Consider the following 22,387-nt stretch of genomic DNA (forward strand, 5'->3'; position numbering starts at 1 on the left):
TCAAGGACCCCCTCCATGTTCTCTGGAGCAGGTCACCTCCCAAGGGCCAAGCTCTCAGTTTCAGTTTACCACTCCCCCCTGACCCGGGCCATCACCTCCAGAGCACTACACTTCATTTTAGGAAGTCAAAAAGCATTTTTTATGAAATACATGAGCCTTTGTCACAAATGTGTTCATTTGTCTTTCTTCTTCTCCTGCTTTTGCACACAGACGCACACACAGAGGGTCTTAACACAGTCCTAAAGCATTTACCACTAGTACCATCGTGCAGCTGCCAACAGAACCTCTAAACCAATATAGGCACCCCCCCACATCCACTCAGAACGTTTCTCCATCCTTCCCAACAGCCCGTGTCAACGACATAGCCGGCAGCTTACAACAAAGCAAAGTGGGGAAAAGGGAGGTGGGAAAGGGGCAAGGAGGGGAGCCAGGCTGTAGATCAGGACAGGGAGGATGACGGCGCGACCAGGAGGTGACAGGGGAATAACATCCCTTTCTCCTCAATCGACAGGGACCATAACTCCTGTCTCTCCAGGGACAGATTGAGAAAGGCAATAGCCCCAGGGGCTGTGAAGCACGCATGCTTAGGAGAATTGAAAGTTAAAAGAAAAACGCTGTTTGCCGACCCACTGCCGCCGATTCTGCCGACAGCGCCGCTCTCAGCTGCTGGAATTGTCTTTTTTTAAGGTGGTGGTAGAACGGCCCAAGTGGAGGTGGTCAGATCATTTATTGTAACAATACGTCAGCAGGGGGTCTCAGGGGAGGGGCTACCCCCATTTCTTTTCATTTTCTGCCCTAATTGAAGTCAGTTGGAGGGATTTTCACGTTGGACCTAGATTGTCTAGATGAGAAGATGTGAACTATATCTTTTTGTCTTTCTTATGCTGAGCATACAGTAATCACAGAGACCAATAAAAGTCTCTGCAAGAGACGCGAGTTTGGGGCCAGTGTGTCCTATTTAAGCTTTCTGGGCTTTGATAAATGTGCAAGTCTGTAATTGTAAATGGCCGATACGCTGACATTCTGTCCAGGCCCTCGTTATCCCAGTGGCATGTAGTAACTCGGCTTCACACCAAATTATTTGGAAATTACTGATTCAGTAAACTGTAGAGAAGCATTAGATTAGTGACGTGATCAAATTTTCACTTTTACAGTCTTTTTGTTTATCTGAAAAATCAGAAGAAATATATATACAGCTATATATTATTAATTAATTAATTATTGTATCTGGTAGTCTGAATGTTTTTTGTGATTATAAAGACATCAAATTGCAGGTGAGCTGCTGTACATGTAATAATGCAGTAATAGTGTGAGTTTGACTTGTCTGTCCTCGTCTCTTTCGTCTTTTCTCTGCCTCGTCCTCTGCTGCTCCACAGCCACGGGTTCCCGTTTAGAGTGGGTGAACATGTTGAGGAGAAGGCTTTTATAGCTTGATCAATTTCACAGTGGCTTATTGAATAGCTTTTAATGCTCTCCTTTATTTTCATTTGTAACCCACAGAGTGTTTGCCGCTGTGGGGCTGATGTGATGGCTCACCAGAGAGAGAGATAATAAATTTAATATATCATCTGTGGAAAATTACACATGTTTAATCATTGACTTTTATTGGCTTATCATGATAACATTATCTCAGTGAATGAGGGTAGGCAAAAAGGCCTATAAAAAGAAAATATGTTGAGCTAATTATAATATTAACCATAAAGAGTAAAAATAACAAAACTTAATTTGGACGACTGTCATTGTGATTGATCCAGTAAGCATTGAAACAAGTGACTTTATTTACCTGACATGACATTATTCTATATTTAAGCCAAAATATCACTTTACCAATCACATTCTCATTCTTTTCTGTTCCTTCTTCTCCCACCTTTTTATTTTCTGTTTTAAATATTGCTTAACAGTATTTATAACTAATTAAAGTTGTTATTAAAGGGGGTAGTTTTTGCTTTTGCTTCTACTGAGCATCCTAAAATACTGCCGTCTGCTTTTCTTTTGGCCTGTTTTACTTGCTGTAACGTCCACTGTGGTTCCATGTCGACCGCTAGAGAGCACGATAGGTGAGATTTCAGTGTGTTTGCGCCAAGATTTATCGTCTGCATATAAAAAAATATCAGGATCGTTAAGTCCTACTCTGCTGCCATCAAGCTGATGAAAGTTGGATGGCGCACACACAGACTTCATAATGTCTGCGGCTGCTGTGTGTGTTTGTAAGGGATATGATAAGGTAGATTGACTTTTAATATAAACGCTAGAGGTGTCTACCGTCATCCATATAGCGGTGCCCTCTGTGTCCCCGTCTGGCAGCCTCATTCTCTGCTCGTGTGTGTGTGGCTGTGCCTGACTTACAGTGTGACAGAAGGGAGGGACTGTTGCACTGCGTGAATGTGAAAGCGTCAATGTTCTCATTCTTGTTTCTGCCATTGTGTATTTCACAAATGCTGCTTAAGGCTCGTTAGTGTGCTTGTGAAGATCTGTGTGCGTGAGGCTGAATTTGGGCGAGTGGACCGCGGACCGGCATGCTTGTGTGTACTCATCATTTACACACCAGTTTCCAGGTTCGTTCTCTCCGCCGCTCTTACACACATGCGATACATAAAACACACACGCTGGGGCAGGTTGGCCCTCCTCCACACCGGCACCTGCTCCGCTGAAGGTGAAAGAAGTGCTCACTTGAGCTCATTGAAAAGTAGATGTGACAGTAAATTTTTCAGACCCTTGTGAGATGGGAGATCTTGTTATAGCAGTCAGGATGGGGGTCAGGGCAGTGGCTGCTTGATGATTGAGGAAAAGAGAAGTAAATTCATTCTGCTTCGGGCACTTTGTCAAGTGCCAGTAGCTTACCGTTGAGAGCCACTCACCCATCACGGTGTTACGGCCCCAGAGGTCACCTCCACCACCATAAATCTGCCTCGCCTCCTCGCCTGCTAAACCTATTGCCTTCCCCTGGCTGAGCGCGAGCAAGAAGAGGCTGCAGCAGCTGCCGCTGCTCCTCATAGTCACTCAGATGAAAAAAAGACCCGGAGAATATAGATTGTCCTTTTGCTGCTGCTGATGGTGTAAGAGCAGGACACTGATTGTGCCGTGCCACACTGGGGGTGTGTACATTTCTGCTAATGGCTGTGTTGTCTGTGAGAAGGCTGCTGTTCTTATTCATCATCACACGGGTTTGCACATGCATGCAAACGTGTTTGCTGGTAAGAGTGACACAGTGACTTTACTGCAGAGGGAGAATTTTGGATGTAATATAGATTCAGTGCAGTGTTCTTCAGATTTTAGTTTTTTGAACGTGAGAGAAGGTGATGAACATCACATGATACAGTTGTGCAAAAGTTGCTACTGTGCCTTTTAAATCTGATTTTATATGCAATTAGAATCATCTGATAATGATAAAGCCTCAGATGAACATCAAATATAACTTGTTGAACTTATGCACCTTATGCTTCTGCCTAAAAGCTGTATAGCGATATCATTTTGCTTTGTCAGAAGGGTTTAATGCCAAAAATAACACTGCGGTACGTGTCTGCTGAACGTGATATTACTGTGCTTGACTGGCCGTCCATCTCACCTGACCTGAAACTACTGGGTGTTAAAACCCTGGCCCAACAATACCAAGAGACTGAAGGATGCTACCAGACACCTGGTCTTAAGTAACACATTTCCCAAAAGGTCACAGCATTTGTTTCACTCTTCAGTGTGTGGGTAGAACTTCGGGTATGAGAACTTTACCTCATACTTTTGTATTAGGCCACAAGCAAAAAATACTGACATACATAAACCCAAGGGATCTCTGTCCTCACTTTTACTAAATTGATAATTCATATATTGTGAAATTATTGATATATTTTGCCATATGCTAACATTTTTTCCTGGATGCTGGTAAGATTAATGTCAGAGGAAAAGAGGATCTGTGTCTGATGCCGGTGCCTCTGTGTTTGTATGTGTGTGACCATGTGTTGTGATGTGTGTTTTTATCCATGTGTGTACAGATTGTGAGTTACTGCTTCTTTCTAAAGTTCCAAAGTGTGTCACAGTGCACCATAATTACACCTGCCCGACTGTGTGTGTGTGTGTGTGTGTGTGTGTGTGTGTGTGTGTGTGTGTGTGTGTGTGTGTGTGTGTGTGTGTGTGTGTGTGTGTGTGTGTGTGTGTGTGTGTGTGTGTGTGCGCAAACGTGCCTTTCAAGCTTGCATGAGTGCCTGGCTGCTTTCAATATAGCCTCTTATTAGGTGGTGATTATCCAGCCTGGATCTGGCTTCTTTCAGCTGTTGACTGGAAGTTGGAAAGGCCAGGGGCACCCTGGGAAGAAAAGAGTGAAAAACTTCCTGAACCTAGCTTTCACCTCTCATCTCTCAACTCCAATGCCGTCTTCAATGTCTTAAGCCACTGCCTGTAATTCACACTTTTTATTTTTTTTTCTGCAAGCATAAAACACTGAGTTGGGCGAGTGTTAAATCTTCAGTAGCTTTACGTACAACGATACCTGACGAGGTCAGGTTACTGTAATTTAAGATAAGTTGAATATATACTGTACTATAGATGCACAAGCCTTACTAGTTCATCTTATGATATGGCACCACCAAAGTCTGCTACACCAGCTTTAAAAAAATAATAAGTAAAGCAGAAACGAGCATGACAATTACAAGAAAATCTGAAGAAGGAGTGGATAGTGGAGGAAGACTGTGTGGAAGCCGAGTGGCTGAGTCCCGAGGGCCGGGCTGGTGGCTTTGTAAAAGCCCCATACATCAGCTGTCACCTGACGTGCTTCCAAAGAGCCACAACAGAGAAACACAATAGACCGGACAGATGGTCACAAACAAAGTACACTGGGTTTGATGCTATTAAAAGCTGTTTACCTCATGCCAGATGCCAGCAAATATTGTGAATGCATTGTGTGATCATTTCTGTGTGTGTGTGTGTGTGTGTGTGTGTGTGTGTGTGTGTGTGTGTGTGTGTGTGTGTGTGTGTGTGTGTGTGTGTGTGTGTGTGTGGTTGACTTCCAGCCCTCTGCTGTGTTTTTAGCTGTAGTGGTTCCTTCAGAGGTTTGTGTGTGTGTGTGTAGTTTTCTCATTATTAAGATACAATCAAAGACAACGTGTAATGGTGAACTACAAACAGATTCACGACTGATTTGCACACAGTGGACGTCAGCCAACTCCGTAGGCCATGACGAACTTTTGGCTGGTGACCAATAACCAGACGGACATAAAACAGACTCCCCCTCTTTCTGTTACTCGCTCCCTCCCTCTCACCCTCGCACCCTCTCCCCTTTCGCTCCCTTCGTCTGCTCGCTTAAATAGCAGCTCTGTCACCTCAAAATGATGAACTCCATCAATGCACTGACCTTTCTCCTTCGGACTAGCCTCCCGCCCCTCTGCACTCCTCCATGTAGATGCGACAGAGACAGATGAAGATATTTTGCAATGTGCACATGCATGGGGATCAGTGGGGGTGGTGGGCAAGGTGTCATGCAGTGACACAGGGAAATTAGTTTTGCTGGTGGTGAATAGCACCCGACCCACCTTCAGATCAGCAGTCAAACAAGGAGATTAAAGCAGTCGCAAATATGGAGGCACAGATAAACCTACAATAAATGCAGTAACTAGCTGATGAGGTGTAAGAGGACTATGAGTATTAATATTATAGATGATTAAACAGTTGGGATCTCAAGTGCTTTGATGCAATTTGCGTCAGAACTTCATCCAGGACTCTTATATACAAGATGTTAAAATAACGCAACCTTGGTGCTCACTGCAAGTAAGCCTCCCTAAAGTGATCAGAGATGCCGTCCCATTGGATCCAAGCAGTAGCCCTGGTGTCCATCAGTAGTCATCTGGTTCTGAAGTCATCTAAACTGTCCTTGAACGACCCATTCGCTACCTGCTCAGTCGTCATAAGACAACCCAGATGCGAGCGTCAGCTGAATGTGACGTCATTAGCATATACTGCTTTGATTGCCTCCTTTTTATAATATGTGTAATCTGGTTTTCTTCTATAATTAGTTCACATTGATGTGAATAGGTAGTAATAAAGTTGTTGATGATGATTGTGCTGAATTTTTGTCATTTGGCCTAATAAATGAATTGCTAGCATGTTCACACTGTGAACTACTGTAATAACCAAGTTATACAGGAGAATGCAGCATGCTGGTTATTAGACATGGTCTATTAGGTTTTTATTTTCATCATATGAACTAATGCTTCTATCTACATACATTTAAATGTCATCAGGGCGTATCGTCCAGTTCATGCAAATGAACCACTAAGTCTAACATAATCTCTGCTGAATGTTACTCTTGGATGGTGGATGCAGAGACTATCATTTCCTCCTTCTTTCTGATATTCTATGCAAACATGACATTGATATGAACATGATGACGCTGTGTCCGTCTGTCTCCAGGTCAGTTGTCTATTGCCTGCGGTCCAGAGAAACCAGAAGATTCCTTCGTCCGGACCTCCAAAGTCACTCATCCACAACGAAAGGTAACTTACGCACAGCAGTCACTGCAGAGAGGCCTTGAGCCTTTGGGTAACAGCCAGTTCCGGGGGTCAACAGTGGCTTTTAATCTTTGACCCTAGGACAAAAACAGACCAACTGAGTCAGCTCATCCACTAGCCACTTTAACTTACTTAGATTCAGTTTACTTTAATTAGTTTGTGAAAAATAGTATTAAACTGTTTCATTAACTGAGTATATGAGTTTTTTTTGTTAAAATACTCTTTTAGCCATAAAATTTTTATACATAATTAATACAGTTTCTAATATTCTAGTTATAATTAAGTAAAAATATTTTTAAAATGCTTTGTCCCGTCTCTCACACATGAGCTCACACCAGCGTTTCACTGACTCAGACACCATGATGAGATTCTGTGCATGTCCACGTCCCCCTGGTGGCCAGAGGCGGAACCACACATAATGTCACTTTACAGTTTGTTACTGACAATCTGTTTTGGGAAACAAGAGAAGGTGGGAAAAATGTAATTGTTTATTTTCACAGTGTTTTGAGTTCAGGCAAGAAGCCTTGTTATTGTTATTGTAAGGAGTTATATCACTTTATCACTGGAGGTGTTTTTAGATAATGTAAGGATTGAAACAGATCATAAGACACATTTCTACATTCTGCACTCCTGTTCAGACATTAGTGACTCACCCTTTATTATGGTGTTTAATCAAGTTTATTAATATCATTTGGCTCGATGTGTAAAAATATCTGTCAGTCATGAAGATGAATTAAAATCTGAAACAGTATACTGTATTACATGCAGGTTTTAAATATAGCCCACACAGTCACATGGCTTCTCTCTGCATTTTTCACCTTTGGCAAACTGCTACTGCACAATTCAAAAGTCCAACCTCCAATGTGATCAAAACTGACTTCGCTCTCCACCCAGTTTTGTTTTTCTTCACAGCCTTTGGGTGGTCCGTGTTTCTCTCTCTCTCACTCTATCGCTCGCTCTCGCTCATTGTCAAGTTCACAGCGTCTGTTTCTCTTTGACGGCTGCGGGACCCAGGCGCTGCTCGAAACTCAAAACCTGAGTATACACAATTAAGTTCACGCCAGAGGTTATTGGATGGAAGTGTGGTCTGATTCCATAATATGTGCGAGTCAATCAAAGGACAGGAGGGTGTGAATGTTTGTGTGTGGCTGGTTAGTTGGTCAAGGTTAACTAAATTATGTGAGGTGGAGTTCTTCCACCAAAGGAGCGTCTTTGGTTTCAGCACATCCTGTTTGGAGATTTGGCCTCGACAGGTTGCTCCATTCAGTTACAGTGAGATGTTTTAGTGAGTATGATGACAGTGATGTTTTAATGTGTTTAATGTATCTTTATGTGCTGTACATAATAATGAAAGCAGGAGAAAACTGACAATAGAAGTAAACATAAAGGGCTTTTATTTCTAAATATAAATGTACAATCATTACTTAAACTGGAGCAACATTAACCAGAAAAAAACCTGTAACAGCTGAACTCACCCCATTTGACCTTTCCAACCTGTTGAGTGTTTCAGCGCTGGGCCAGTTAGCCACAGCTCCCTCTGAGTGCTGTTCACACGCAACTGGGAGTCCCATGACAGGCCAGCTGGAACCTGCAGTCCACCCCCGACACGCACACACAGACACACACACACACACACACTCAGGCATAAATCGCCTCTGCCAGCCAGCTTGTCAGTTGTTTGATGAGAAGGTTGTGAATGTGTGTGTTCGTGTGAGTGCGCTGGGGCTGCTGTTGGGATTCCTGTTTTTGGCCTGGGCGCTTCAGGCCTTCCTGGCACGGAGGCTGCTGGTGTCATGTCTGTCAGCTTCAGGACTAGCGAGACACATCAAATATACAGTACACCAGGGTTACTAATGCAGCTGTTACGCAGCACATTTAATCTTTTTTGTCATGGACATATGGTTATTTCCCTAATTTCTTCTTCTTCTTGAAAATCCTCAAGACTAGCACAGGGCTGGGGCGTTGTCCTTAGAAACCCACACTAATTGTTCTTCTGGACTGGTTGGCAGCTCTTAAACTGTGTTTAAACTGGTTTATTTTATGTATTTAAACTTCCTCCAGTATCAAGGTGGAGCCTTTTTTTTCATGACCAACAAAAAATGGGGAAGCAGTGAGCCAAATGCTAACGATGGCTGTAAAGAGAAAATATTGAACTGTAAACATAATATGCTCTTTAATTAATTTACAGTCTAATAGATTTGGTGTATTTATGTGACACTTCAGGCTTAAGTTATTTATTCAAAGCTGGCCCCACGTGAACATGCACACCATGCAGATGTTGGCCTCTCGCACACAAACACACACAAACACACACTCAGGCCTCTTTATTAGGAGTAGATGTGTCTTGAGGGTAGAACCAGTCATGTTCTATTAATCCGAAGCAACCAGTGGTGATTGATCAATTAGCCCTGCTTAAAGCTGCAGCTCAGGCTAATCAATACCACTGATCACCAGCCGAAGGTTTTTCATTAAGAGCTGCTGCTCTGCATGAGCAGGCTGCATTAGCATAGGCCAGAAGGGTTGCGAGGAATGCAAATACTAGAGTAAGAACAAACACCTATGTGCCCTGTAGCTTTGCTTCTCATTCAGAGTATTTGTTTAGCTCATTTATTTTTATATACTATATATGACAAAAAAAGCTCAATTTGACTGGGGACAAGCACATAGATTCAATATTAAAGCTAAACTAATGAGAGTTGAAGCTTAACTTTATGTAGCCAATCCAATATACAGTATATACTATACTATACTATAGAGAACTGAGCTAATGTTCCAAAATGTAAACATGAGTCATGTTGCCTCCCCTGTGAGCATGTCCCACTGTATTTCCCTCCCGTTCACTCCACTCATTGTCATTGTCATTGTCATCTTTTTTTCACGTACCTGAAAAAGTGCGGATGTTGCCGCGCCACAGTGATATTTTTGATGAACGACCCCGTTGAACCCACGGGACCGTCCGTGGCCTAAAACAGAAAAACACTGTCCCGTTACCACTGACGGACTCACCTTTCTCACCCTTTCCGAGCCCTCAGTGGGACCGGGAGCCATTGTTTCACTTAAACAATCCTCATTGAATTAAAAGCGGCCTGCGAGGCTGCGTTCAGTGAGGCCGATGGATACTGCTGTCATGGGCCCTATCGTTAATGTGCCATCACTGCACTTCACATCCTCAGCAGACACGGGCAACGCCGAGCGTACTTCCCCCGCCGGTGGGTGTGTGCGCACACGTGCTGGTAGACGGGGTGAATGAGTAAGACGGGAGGTTGGTGGGTGGGTCATTGTGTGTGCATCTGATGGCATTAAATCACTCAGCGTAGAGAAGAGACACACACGCACGCCAGGGCCCAGCGTTACAATGAGCTGGTTTGGCTGCTGTGTTACAGACGTGTGTACAGTAAGTCAGGGGCAAGTGCTCCGTGACATACTGTGAATACACTAAGTAACTAAAGGACATGCTTTCCTAATAATAAAACCGTGTGTGTGTATGTACTGTATGTGTGTGCGCACACTCCAGTATTGCCATGTGTTTTACCGGAAAGGAAGGGAGTTGGCCGCACAGATACTGAGGCAGACAGGAAGAGATCGTCCTGCTGTGGCTGTGACTGAGGCTGAGCCCTCTGACTCTTCAGGCCCATACGTTGGTGCATGTGCAGGTTATTTATCATGCTCGTAACACACATGCATGAGAACACCAATGCACAGAAAGTTAAAAACACCCTTGTGGCCTTTCAGCTCGGACCTTTCTCTCTCACGGTTGGTCCTTTGTCATTTCCTGAGTCTAAAAAGGCGATTTCTTTACACCCATGCTTTTTGAAAAACTATAGACATGTTGACTTTCTATACATGCAGTAAAATGAATGAGCCCGTCTACACACATCCACAGCCACTGTCTGACAATTTGCGTTGATGTCCAGAGGAGACATATGGCTTTTCACTAGGATGACAGGGCAGCAGAAGGATATTTCCATGAAGTGTGGGGAGGGTGCGATGGATAGACGGATGACACCGTATCCACCCCCACTGGGGAGAGGAAGCCCCAATCAGAACACAACAGGAAAGAGACAGAGCAAAAACAAGCGCATGTCTTTTTGGACACTAAATCACTTCCTGTAGGGCTCTAGGCGGCCTCCCCCACCGCTTCCACCTCTCAGTACAGTTTAACCGCAAAGAGAGAAATTGACCAGTGGTTATAAAAGTGTGTATCTCTATTGTACTAAAGTGTGATGACCCATCATTATGTTTACAGTAGGTCCACACATAGAGTAACTGTGGTTTCATCTCATACGGCACAAAACACCTCAATCTGTGGCACCATAAATGCAGTGCACTGTGCACATTTGATTTATCCCACTGATTTGCAGATGCGATGAGTACCATAGGATGCAAGTGCCACATAAATCCCTGCACCCTGACAGACCACAAGTCCAGAGTCTAAGTTCGCTGCTTTGATCCTCATCCAAGAACAAAAACAAAGACATAAAGGTCTATCTGTTTCTGGTGCAGGAAAAGGCCTTTTCAATAGCAACAGGAAAAGAACCCTAGTCTTCATCCAAAGTGTAAACACTAGACTCCCTCTGGCCTGAGCCGTGGGTTTTTTAGTTTGTTGTTTATATTAATGGAGGCATCACACGTCTTAAACAGTTTTCATATGTAATGAAACTGCAGCTACTGCACAACGTTCTTATCCAGGGCCCAGCTGTAAAAAATATGACATCCTTCCTGTGGGCAATTTCCTGTTTATGTCTGAGTGCAGGCCAGGATAGGGGGAGAGTGGTCCTTACCTCATCCATCCCTAGGGGTGACCCCAGACCTGATGATGCAGGATGCCATGTCATTACTGCGACCAGTCATCTTCTCCTTTCAAACTCTGTGCTTCTTTTAACTGCTTCTTTTTCTCTATTGTAGTGGATAGAGTCACCAGCCCCTCAGCCAATCTGGTCAAGGCAGACGGCCAACCAGGGTCTACTGGTTCTGCTAGAGGGTTTCTCCGATAATGGGTTAAAAAAAAAAAGTCATGTCATCTATAAATGAACTAAATTCAGTTAGATCGAATATTCACAAAATAAAACCTGCTGATTTCAGACTTCAATCCCTCCCTCTCGTTCTCCCATTGAATGTCTCAGTTAAACATACTCTGACTCTCTGTGAGGCACCAGGTTTTCTTTTTGTTCTGCTGATTTGCATTACAGGTGGCGGTTGCTGCTGTAGGTCTCTGGGCACAGTCCTCAAGATACAGTAGCTTCTTGGTTGGAAGAAGCTCCTCCGCCTGCTTGGAGCGTCCTGTCTGTTAATAGAGCAGCTTGGAACAGCCGACCAAAAATATTAAACACAGTTATACTGTATAGTGAACCATAAGACACTGTTATAATTGAAAAGCATAAAAAGGTGGAATAAATATGGATTGGAATATAGGTGGAAGTCATTAATGTAGAGTTGATTAACGTGTGAGTAATTGAACAATCAGCTGCCAGGATGCACTGTCGTTACCTGACCTCGTTCGTCTGTGGCTGAGTCAGTATCGATCAAACCCATGCCTCCTGTTGAGCGTCGGGCTTCACACAGCCTCACCTCACCCCACATCCTTCACCTCAGATTAGAGTTCGACCTGGAAATGCACAGTTAGGCTCTGGTACGTTTCCACAGAGAGTTAACGCGGGCTCTACAAGAGCGCTGCTCGCTGCTGTCAGTCTTGTAAACCACAGGGTGCAGGAGGTATGTTCAGCATTAGTATTTGTCCCTGGACCTTTACACACGTGGACAACATCCCTCTGTTAATAAAAGAAAAACCCACAATGGACATGGAAATAACAAAATAAACTGATTTACAAAATTCACTGAAAATAACTAGTGAGAATCAAACGCTGCCTTTGAATTTTGGCTCAACAGAATCCTTTTGAAAAACAAACGAGTGAGACAGGCCTGAACAAAAACGATGGTTTTGACTTAATATTTTGTTGCACAACCTTTTGAGGAAATAGTGCAATCAAAGCCCCACAAACGCAGAACTGCGGGCGACGAGCGGCAGCCTTTCATATGGACACTCCCCTGGCCGTTGCAGAGCAGAGGCCCGGCTCCAGGCACATGTTGAGAGGATGTTCCCCAAATGTCCTCCCAGGGGCCCACGCGTTCCTTCAGCTGAAGCCTGTGATGTTCATTTACAGGAGCCACGACACCAGCGTTAATGCTGCCTCTGGCAGAGGAGCCGGCATCTTAAGAGTCCTCAGCAACCGCCGGGCTCCCCAGAGACGGGTGGCAGACAAAATAATCAGTTTCCCATCACAGTGACAGTCCGAGAGCAGCTGTTGTCATCTGAGGACCGGCCAGCAATTGGAACAGAGCAGGGAAGAACTGAGCTTTGGAGGGAGGGGAAGATGAAAGCTGGCTCCTTCTGGCATAATCCAGTGCTCGTAAGAGTTTAAATACGGATCTCACCAGCAGATCCACCTCTGGAGGAAAACTTTGAGACACACACAACTGCATCTATTGTTTTTGTCACAGCTGTGGAGGCAAATAAAGTATTTAATTAGCTCTATTTACTGCTCGTAGCTTAGCAGTGTCAACAAATACAGTTCAGTAAAGTTAAATAAATAAAGTTCAGCAGCTTCTCAGGCACGTGATTGAAGTCTGAACCTTGATGGGACGTGTCTTAAGTGAAGCAGTGCTGACTCAGTCACTCAGTTACTTCCTTCATGCAGATGTCACTAGTTGCATGACAGGCAGACTTAGACTCATTTCAATGTAGACAGCTACCTGGAAACTTGTAGTGTGTGTGTGTGTGTGTGTGTGTGTGTGTGTGTGTGTGTGTGTGTGTGTGTGTGTGTGTGTGTGTGTGTGTGTGTGTGTGTGTGTGTGTGTGTGTGTGTGATTGATGGTGCTCCTGGTCTGTGTTGGCTTCTTATCTCACCAGCACTAGGTCATAGCTCAAGGCTGCTGGTGGTCCTGTGAGATTAAATGTTCTGGTTTTATGTGATGGGATCTGGGGGCACCACCTGCCCCCCTTTTTACGCTTTTGACTACACGTTTACTGTATCTCTGAATGAACGAACACACACAGGCGTCTGATACAATTTTCCCAGTTTTTCCCATTTTGCTATTTTGAAAGAGTGAAAGGCAGTTTTGTTTTAGGACAGAAATGTGAATGAATAGATAGATTATCTGAAGCAGGGGAACAACATATCTGCTCTGATCTGTAAATGTGATTTCAGGTCGTGATCCATTTAGCTTTTGTCTTTCTAAATGCTTGCTGTGAGTTCACAGACTGGACCTGTCCACAGAGTAATAAATAACCAAGGAATGATGGTGGGTGGATGGTTTGATTCCCTGTATGTTGTACTTTCTTATTCTGTTACACAACCTATTCTCAGACTTTTCTAGTGAATTGTGATAAAATCTGATGTCACCATCTCCTGGGGTCCATTTACACATAATTCTTATATGTATTTAATTTGTAACAATAGTGTTATTTAACATGTGTCCTAATGATTTTTGTGGGCGTCTTCATAGGTTAAACTTCTCCTTCCCTCTGGATCCTGCAGCGTTGGTGACATTAGTGACATTCAGGCTGTCATGTTTTTGCCGCCACCATGGTCCTCTCTCTTTGTCGCCGCTTTAGAGCACCCTTTTTGACACCGTCGATGCAAAGGTCAGGATTCCACACGCAGTAAAGCATTCACCTTCGCCACTTGGCTGAGGTCTGGCAAGATTAATTCTTTGTGTCTAGCCGTCCCTCTATGCGCCGGCTTCATTTTTCTTACAAACAAACAGTAGAGAAGTGTGTGTTTATGTGTGCGTGCGTGCGTGTGTGTGTGTTTTTGAAAGACATCGGTACGACCGTTTTAACAGGGCAACTCTGTTTGAATTAGATGTTCTAACCCCCCACTCGCTAAATGGATTTCTGAAGTGGCTGTAGTTGGAGGCTTTCAATCGGATGCAACCTTGAGTCCTTTTTTATGTGAGCTCTGTAGGATTTAAGTGCCGGTATAACATGAGCACGACTGAATGCATGCTCCCCATTTTTTGAAATTGAAAAATCTCGAAAGGCTCTCCCCATTGTACGAGCAATTAATGGAATGCTGGCAGCGAGGTTCAGGTGCTTAAAAGTTGTATTTTTTTTCTCTCTCTCACTCTCTTTTTAATGACTAATAAAGGATAATCATCATGAAAAAAACCATCATAATGCTGTAGGCTTCCTCTTTATGCACAATGATGTATAATGCATGCTTTGAAATGAAACGGCAGCGGCCTTCGAACCATTCTCCAAACCTCAGTGTATTTGTTTTGCATGCCACAGTGAGGCTTGTGCATAACAATAGTGAGTGTTCCCATTAACAATGCTTGCCTATTAATTTGATCTTTACATTTTTAAAGTTTGTCCATCGGGCTGCCGAACAATGGTCCCCGCGGTCGCTACTTGGTGTAAGTGATTAGAAAGTTGGGTCGCTGCCTCCTCTGCGGGTCTCGACCAGCAGAAAGGCAGGACTCAACCCGATGACTTAACCTCTCCATACATCTAAAAATCAATTTTCATTTATGATTCAAAATATGAAATGACAAAAGACGGGTTTTAATTTTAGTCTTGACGGAATTAAGACACACAGTGAAGCGATGGTCGGTGCTTTTGCACGTTGAGCCTCTGGCCGTCCCTGAAACCGGGCTGAGTACCAAACCGACTCGTTTCAGCGTTCAGTTGCATCTTTTTCTTGCAATCTTGGAACACTTCCAGACGCTTTTGTTTTTTCTTGTGCCCCTAGTCACTTTGTGTTTGACTGTGCTTTGACAGTGCAGGGAAACGTACAAGCGCATTTCAGTAAACACGAGTGATGTCGTTCCAGAGTTTAAAAGCTTCACACAACACTGGCAGACACAACTTGGGGCTGTTTGTGTTACGGAAAGGAAAACTAGATTAGAAACTGACAGCGCAGCATCTGTGTGTGTGTGTGTGTGTGTGTGTGTGTGTGTGTGTGTGTGTGTGTGTGTGTGTGTGTGTGTGTGTGTGTGTGTGTGTGTGTGTGTGTGTGTGTGAGGGAGAGAAAACCTGTGTGTATATGTGTCTGCGTTGCTTTTGGCGAGTTATTCATTTGTGTTTTTTTTCTCCTTTCTTGCTCTATGTGTGGTGATCTTTTGAGTTGGCTGGTTTGGAGCTGATGTCCACCTTCGGGGATGCACATAGCATGCATTTCTGAGTATTTGCACCTGAGGCTGCACTTGTTAGAGTCTGTGGATAAATGTATATACATTATTTATACAAATTCAGGGTGAATGAAAGCAGGTTTAACACATTTACAGACAGGAGGCCAGGCACTGCAAGCCAAGCTCCAAGTGAGGATTGCGCTGCTTTGCGCCGGGGATGGAGTTGGCTGCTCGCCCGGTTGTGACCAGCATCCTTAATGCTGAACCAAAGCACCATTAACTTTATCCTCACCTCAACAATCAAATAATCCTTCACTTTATTATTAATGAGGAAAAAGGCAATGAGAAAAAAATCTTACAAAATGTACTGAAGGCAGTTAAACCTGTGTTAGCTGTCATTTATGCTTTTAAAGCTAAAGATAAAAAGATAGGAGGATAAAAACATTTAAGGCCAAAGCCTTGTGCACATGTTGTATTACAGAAAGCCAACAGCAGTTTGTGTTTCACTGTGATGTCTCTCAGCATGAGGAGGATGTGTTGTGTGGTAGGAGAGAGAGGGCGAGGGAAAAGCTGGTCACTGAGTCGCTGTGCTTCAGTGTCATGTGTGTGATTAAATACAAAGAGTAATGAAAAGCATCTAAATTGCTAATTAGGTAATAGGTTTGTTCTTCAGATTATTCATGACGCTTGTGGCAGGAAATCCCGTTATTCATAGCAGTATGTTTGTCTGTATTTGTAGAATTACTCAAAAACTCTCTAAAAGTCTGTACCTTTCTAACACAGACAAACTATTAATTAAATGCTACAAAATTACAAAAAAGTATAATTTAAACAAATAAATTACTATAATACAGGCTATGTAAAACACATTAACAGGACAAATATTTAAACTGGGACTCAGTCACAGTGCAAGGTTGTTTAAACCAATACTGTTTTTTTCAGACCTCCAAAGACACAATAGTCACAGACACCGTGTGCTCTGTTTGGGCTTCCTCCTAACATGACGTGAGAAATGCCCTCCTGTTCGGGTCTGCCTGCGTCTAATCGTCACTGTTTACCCGGCTGACTAAAGTGTAACGTGACCTGGCTCTCCGTCTTCCATCCAGGAGCCTCCCGCCCTGCCGGCTGGATGCAGTCTTCATGTTCCCATGGAGCTGGAGTTCACAGCTTCCTGTTTCCCTCGCAGCCCAGGGCCTCAGAAAAGCTACGGCCTCGTCTACGTAGATTGAACCGGTTGGAGTGATCATTTCACCTTCACATTGTGACTTACACTTTTTTATGTGATAACTTCTTTAATTCTTCCTGTTTGTGCCAGATCATTGTAGAGACACGGGGATGTGTGTCTGTCAGTGGGTGTTAGTGTTTTCACTGATCTCAGTCTAACACTTTATTTGAGGGCAATCCTATTTTGATCAGCTGTTTGTATATAGTTTTTACATTTATCCTGATGTGCATGTATTTGTAGAAACTTTGTAATGTCTACTAAACTGTATTATGTAATACATGATGTCATGGTAACCTGTAGTGTCAGATAAATATAATGTAACTGTGTTGACTTACAGTAGGCAGAGGGTATCGACAAAGACCAGCTCTGTCCTCTCTCCTGTTGCTCTAATGTGAATGTGTGCCAATAAAAAACAAATGGCACGAACAAGAACTGCAACCGTACCAACAGTATGTGCAGACACAGAGACACACAGAGAACAGAACGGCATTAGTTTGCACAGGAAGTGAGAATCCAGTGTTATAAGCATAATAATTATTTATTGAAATATGAGGAAAAATTCAATTAGCCTCAGAGAGACACTTCCAGGACCAGGTAAAGATGTGATTGTGGCAGTCAGAATATCAGCAGGAGGGTCAAAGGTCACAGACAAGCAGAAATGGAAAATAGCTGTTTGATGCATTGTGTCCAGGTGGTTACAGTGCACAGCACATGAGCATGTGGATGCACAGGGATTCATTGATTAAGTCCTCGTTGGAGCTTCAGTCCTGCAGCACGTTCCCCTTTGGAGCACGCTCCGGCTAAGGATGGAGCAGGACTGAGCAGAACATGACTTCTGCAATGGCCACTTTCATGACTTAAAGCAAGTTGGAGCCTAAACGCAGAGATTCAGGAAGTGGGTGATGATGAAAAGCCCAGAAAAGCGGACGTCGATGGTAGAGCTCAAAGATTGTCTGATCAGTTGATGAGGATCTCAGATGGCGAAGCTTCGGATCAGAATCAGGATGGACGCTACGACAACGTGGGAGTTTTCTTTTTTTTCTGTACATCAAACATGCCATTAAAGGACTCGTGATCATTTTATGACGTAACCAACGAAATGTCAAAACGTAAACAAACACCACCGGTCATTGTGGGAGGGAGTTATGGGAAACATCTTCAAAACAAACATAAAAAAACAGTAATAACAACAACTGTACATGTGAAAAATATTCACATGAGAATAATTTAGTCTGAAATGTTGTAAGAAAAAATTTAAAAAAGCCAGTTTCGTTCATTTTTGGACACAATACTAAAGTCACAGCTCACGGGGAGACGATGCAGTCTTTGGTATCAGAGCAAACTGGACGCAACAATGACGCAAATTTAGATTTAAGAAGAAAATCGGATGTGGCACAAACATCTTTCACACCTACTTAAATACAATACTCTTCAATGTACAGACTTGCATAAACATTTAAAAGACAAAAGAATTTCAGTGATTTACCTTTTCTTTTTTTTTTTTAAAGCCCATTATATTTGCTCCAGACCTGCACTTCAGAGGTTTTTGTGGAAACAAAACAAGAATAAGATACAGTAAACAAATTTATTCTGCTGCGGACACCTCACGTCATGTAACACAAAGATGGAAATCCAGAGACGCAATAAATTATCTTCATTACCAAGCGTAACCAGTGACATACTGTACATCAAAAAGGTAAAAGCACTGTAAAAAAAAAAAAACAGGTTGTATGTGAAGCGGAAATCTTATACAGCAACGTGTCAGAAACAAGCCTTTGAATGCCAGCAGACACAGAGAAATTAATATTTTACTGTAAGCGTGATTCCTTTTTGATTTTAGTGTCTCACGACATAATTTAAGCACTGCCCAAAACAAATATAAAATAAAACACTGTACACACATCAAAGCAAAACAGAGGGATCTTTTTTTTCCATTTAGTTGATTTCATTTTCAAAATCATTGCTTTGCAATTTCTGCCTCATCACAGTTCTCTCCCATATGAGCACGTGAATGTAAACACCTGTTGAATTATTCTTTTTTAAATTTGTACAACATGAATACTTTATATATATATTTGTACATATTTTCATTCACATCTGCACGGTTAGCTAGCATGGTAATGAAATAAGGCAAGACTCACATAACTGTGACATCACTAATCTTTTTTTTCTGTTATAATACTGATTATTAAGGTTTCTTTTGTAATTTCCTTCTGTTCTGTTCTGTTCTGTTCTGTTCTGTTCTGTTCTGCAGCAGGCTTTGGTCTTTCTGGACGAAGGCAGGGTCGATCATTCGCTGTCTCCAGAAAACACTTACGTTTGTTCCAGTTTGAATGAGACGATGCAAAGGGAGGGTGCTTTTTGCAGTAAAAATGACTATAAGTACAATTTTTTCAGCTGACATTAGTAGTTGAATTTATTTAACACTGGTCTTTCTGAGGTACATTGTTTGAGATGATTTGGAGAGGTGGGATAAGAACCACAAGGTGACCATGATGAGCATATGACTTTCATTACAAGAGCAAAGAAAAACATTTCTTTTTCTTCTTATTGGCCTGTTTGTGGTTTTGTTCATAAAGAATGTTTTCTATTTTTTTTACCGTTGTGGTTCCCTTCTCAGTCGGGTCAAGCTGCCGCGGCAGGCGCTTTCGTCTCTAAGCGTCTCTGGCCCTGTTGACTGACCGCTGCCCGCGTTGAACGGCTAAACGCCGCTCTGTGAGGAAACTCGCCGTTGGATACAGTCACAGGCTGTTTCTGAAGGATGGCCGGCGTTTCCCAGCTTCCTTCCTCAGCAGAAAAAGCCTCTCTCAGTGTCACCAGCACTAAAACACTCAAGGGTTGTTAATTCTTTAAGTTGCAGCCTGCCAGTCTTGATAGTCTGTGCTTGTGCAGACGATTAGATACCGTGTAGTGTCAGACGCAGTGTTAGCTTCAAGTGTTTCTCTTTTTTCCTTCCTACGTTCCCGTTTCCTGTCTGGCTGAGGCGAAGTCGCTCACTATTTCGAATGAAGGGATCCACATGCTGTTTTTGGGCACATCGCTAGTCTCTGTGCATATGTTTTTGTTCTTCAAGTTGTAACTCGAACATCAAAGTGAGTTCAATACAAACCAGAGTTGCTGAACACTGTGCTCTCCATCCTTTAGGTCATCTCACAGTCAAGTCTGAGGGTGAGGACGCTCAGTCGGCTAGAAAGGAGTCTTTTGGGGCTCGCAGCGGACCTGCACAGCTGCATTGTGGGTAGCGCGGTCCCGCTCTAAGCTCTCTTGGCGTGCAGCATTTCAATGAGCAGGTTGTTGCAGGGCACGTCGCCGTTCAGGTGTTTGTAGTAGAGGTACTCTTCAGCCTGCAGGCTGATGGCCCGGATCTCGGGCAGCCGGAGGAGCAGCTGGCCGAACTTGTCCGTTTGCTGCGGGTAGTTACACATGACATAGTCCAGCAGCGCCGCGTTGACCTGCTCCTGGACGCTTTCTACCAGGTGGAAGTTCTCCAGGTTCTTCATGTCTGCGAGAGGAAGCAAGGGCGAGGTGAGGTGAGGTGACATTTTACAGTCTTTGAGGGAAAACAGAGACACAGGCAATGTGGGGAAAGTACGGAATTAACAACTAGCCCAGAATTCAATGGAAGAATAGGAGCATGGTCCAGTAATGAACCAAATCCTAAACTATTCAGAAATTCATCGTTCTGTCATATACATGTAAAGTTTTTACAGAATTTCTACATCACAACAGTCATGTATCAGAGAACATTATTGCAGCTTAAGTTGTTTTGGTGACACATTTCAGCTACAAACGGCAGCACGCGGTGAAGCCACTCTCCTTCCTCCTGCTTTTTTGCTGTGAACTGTCCCCAGAGACCGCGGTGTTCAGGGATTCAGGTGAAGGAAAAAAGGTTCTCCTCCTCAGAGACTCCCTTCTACAAGTCAATGAATTATGTAGGGCAGAAGTACCCTCACACTGGTGCCAGAGCTGCTCCTTAACCCAACGCTCTCCCCGTTTTTCATAACAAAACAAAACCTGCTATTATTGCTGACAAACTCCATAGTTTATGCTTTTGAAAGAATCAGCCTCACGGACAAATAGCTGTCACGCCAACCACAGTGCAGTTAAAGTGCAGGAGTTATTGTTTCACCAATCCTTAGTTCAATTTAGCATCTTTCCAAAATCCCACCTTTCTCTGCAGCTATAGGCACTTTTCCTTCACAATAATAAGCTCACTGGGGGATTTCAGCAGATTATTGCAAGACAAGACAAAATTTGTTAAATGGATAATGGTGGACGGGAGCGCTGTGTGTACTTGTCATGATTATGAAGCGCAGTGCTGCAGAATATTTAATCAGATAGAAGTGTGTGTGTGTGTGCGTGTGTGTGTGTGTGATCTTTTATTAATCTCTTTGACCCGGGGTCGAGTGTGCCTGCAGACAGGGTAATGTGGTCGCCGTGTGTAGCTGACATATTCAGACAAGGACACGTGCACGCTAAAGTATACTTTGTTTATCACTAAATCCTTCAGACACAGACACTAATGCATTGAAATACACATATTTATATCTCTCACACCCCCACACACACGCGCACGCATACACCCCATCACCCACCCAGAACATTGGGAGGAAGGAGGGGGGAGATAAATCAGCAGCTAATGAGGTCTGGAGAATGAGAAGCAGGTCCTTCAAGGCACTTCCATCTATGGTGCACTCTACCATGCTAATACTATCTCTGTGCATGTGTGTGTCTGTCTGTGTTGTATGTGTGCGCTGGTGTGTAGCATGTGCGCGCTCACCCTGACCTCTGGGTGACACGGCGAGGGGCTAAATAAGGCCAGGAGGAGGGCGGGGAGGGAGAGGGGGCGCCATCTGACGAAGGAGCATCCAAACAAACGTTACGCAGGCGCACAGCTGCCTCGCAGGCTGACCCCAGATCAGCCTCAGCGTTTCTGGTGCGAACGTGTCACTCCCCAGCTGTGGTGCAGTATAGTTTCCACACCATGTAACGTGCTCCCCACGGTGTGGAGTCAGAGACTGAGTCGGTTCTGAGTGTGAGTGGGGCAGATTGGGAGGAAACATGACAAGGTGAGCTCAGATCACAGTACAACATGTGAGCCGTCGCTATGGTTTCTAAAGATTTGTGTCTGTGTGTGTCAGCGCATGGAGCAGGTCTGACGGGTGTGTGAGGACGTGTGTGTGTGTGGGGGGGGGGGGCATCTACACAGAATTTGTACCCAATGTCTCTGTCGGGCTAATTAGGTGTAAGTGAGGCAAAAACACTGCATTTTAATCACTAATTACTACTCGGGCCTCTTTTGAAAAAATAATGAACAGGGATTTTGGAAAAAAAAGCAAAAAAAGGTAAAAGCGTAAATGACAATAGCTTTGTTTCTTCTCCTGGTTGTGAGCGAAAACTAGACAGAACACACTGGGATGGAGGAGGTTTCTGGGTGACCAGAGATCAGACTCAGTGACCGGCTGCAGACAGAAGGATGGGGAGTGGGGTAAAGAGGAGTCAGGAGGAGAAAACACAGGAAGGAAAAACAACTGATCAA

At 43.7% G+C, this 22,387-nt stretch overlaps 1 protein-coding gene across 4 annotated transcripts in view; it reads left to right on the forward strand.

Annotated features, from left to right (window-relative positions):
- Positions 1 to 18,597, forward strand: part of LOC114852996 (adhesion G-protein coupled receptor D2) — a 58,792-nt gene extending 40,195 nt beyond the window's left edge. For 2 of the 4 annotated variants that reach the window (XM_029145776.2, XM_055507745.1), the window contains 2 exons: positions 6,397 to 6,479; positions 16,730 to 18,597. In XM_029145776.2, the coding sequence (XP_029001609.1) occupies positions 6,397 to 6,479; positions 16,730 to 16,852 (206 nt within the window). In that variant the 3' untranslated portion in view covers positions 16,853 to 18,597. Of the gene's footprint in view, positions 1 to 4,183; positions 4,602 to 6,396; positions 6,480 to 11,683; positions 11,982 to 16,729 lie in introns of those variants that run through there. The other 2 variants (XM_055507741.1, XM_055507742.1) reach the window with 2 other exon arrangements.
- Positions 18,598 to 22,387: the final 3,790 nt, after the last annotated feature.

Source organism: Betta splendens, chromosome 4, assembly GCF_900634795.4.
Source record: "Betta splendens chromosome 4, fBetSpl5.4, whole genome shotgun sequence".
NCBI classification, from domain to species: domain Eukaryota; kingdom Metazoa; phylum Chordata; class Actinopteri; order Anabantiformes; family Osphronemidae; genus Betta; species Betta splendens.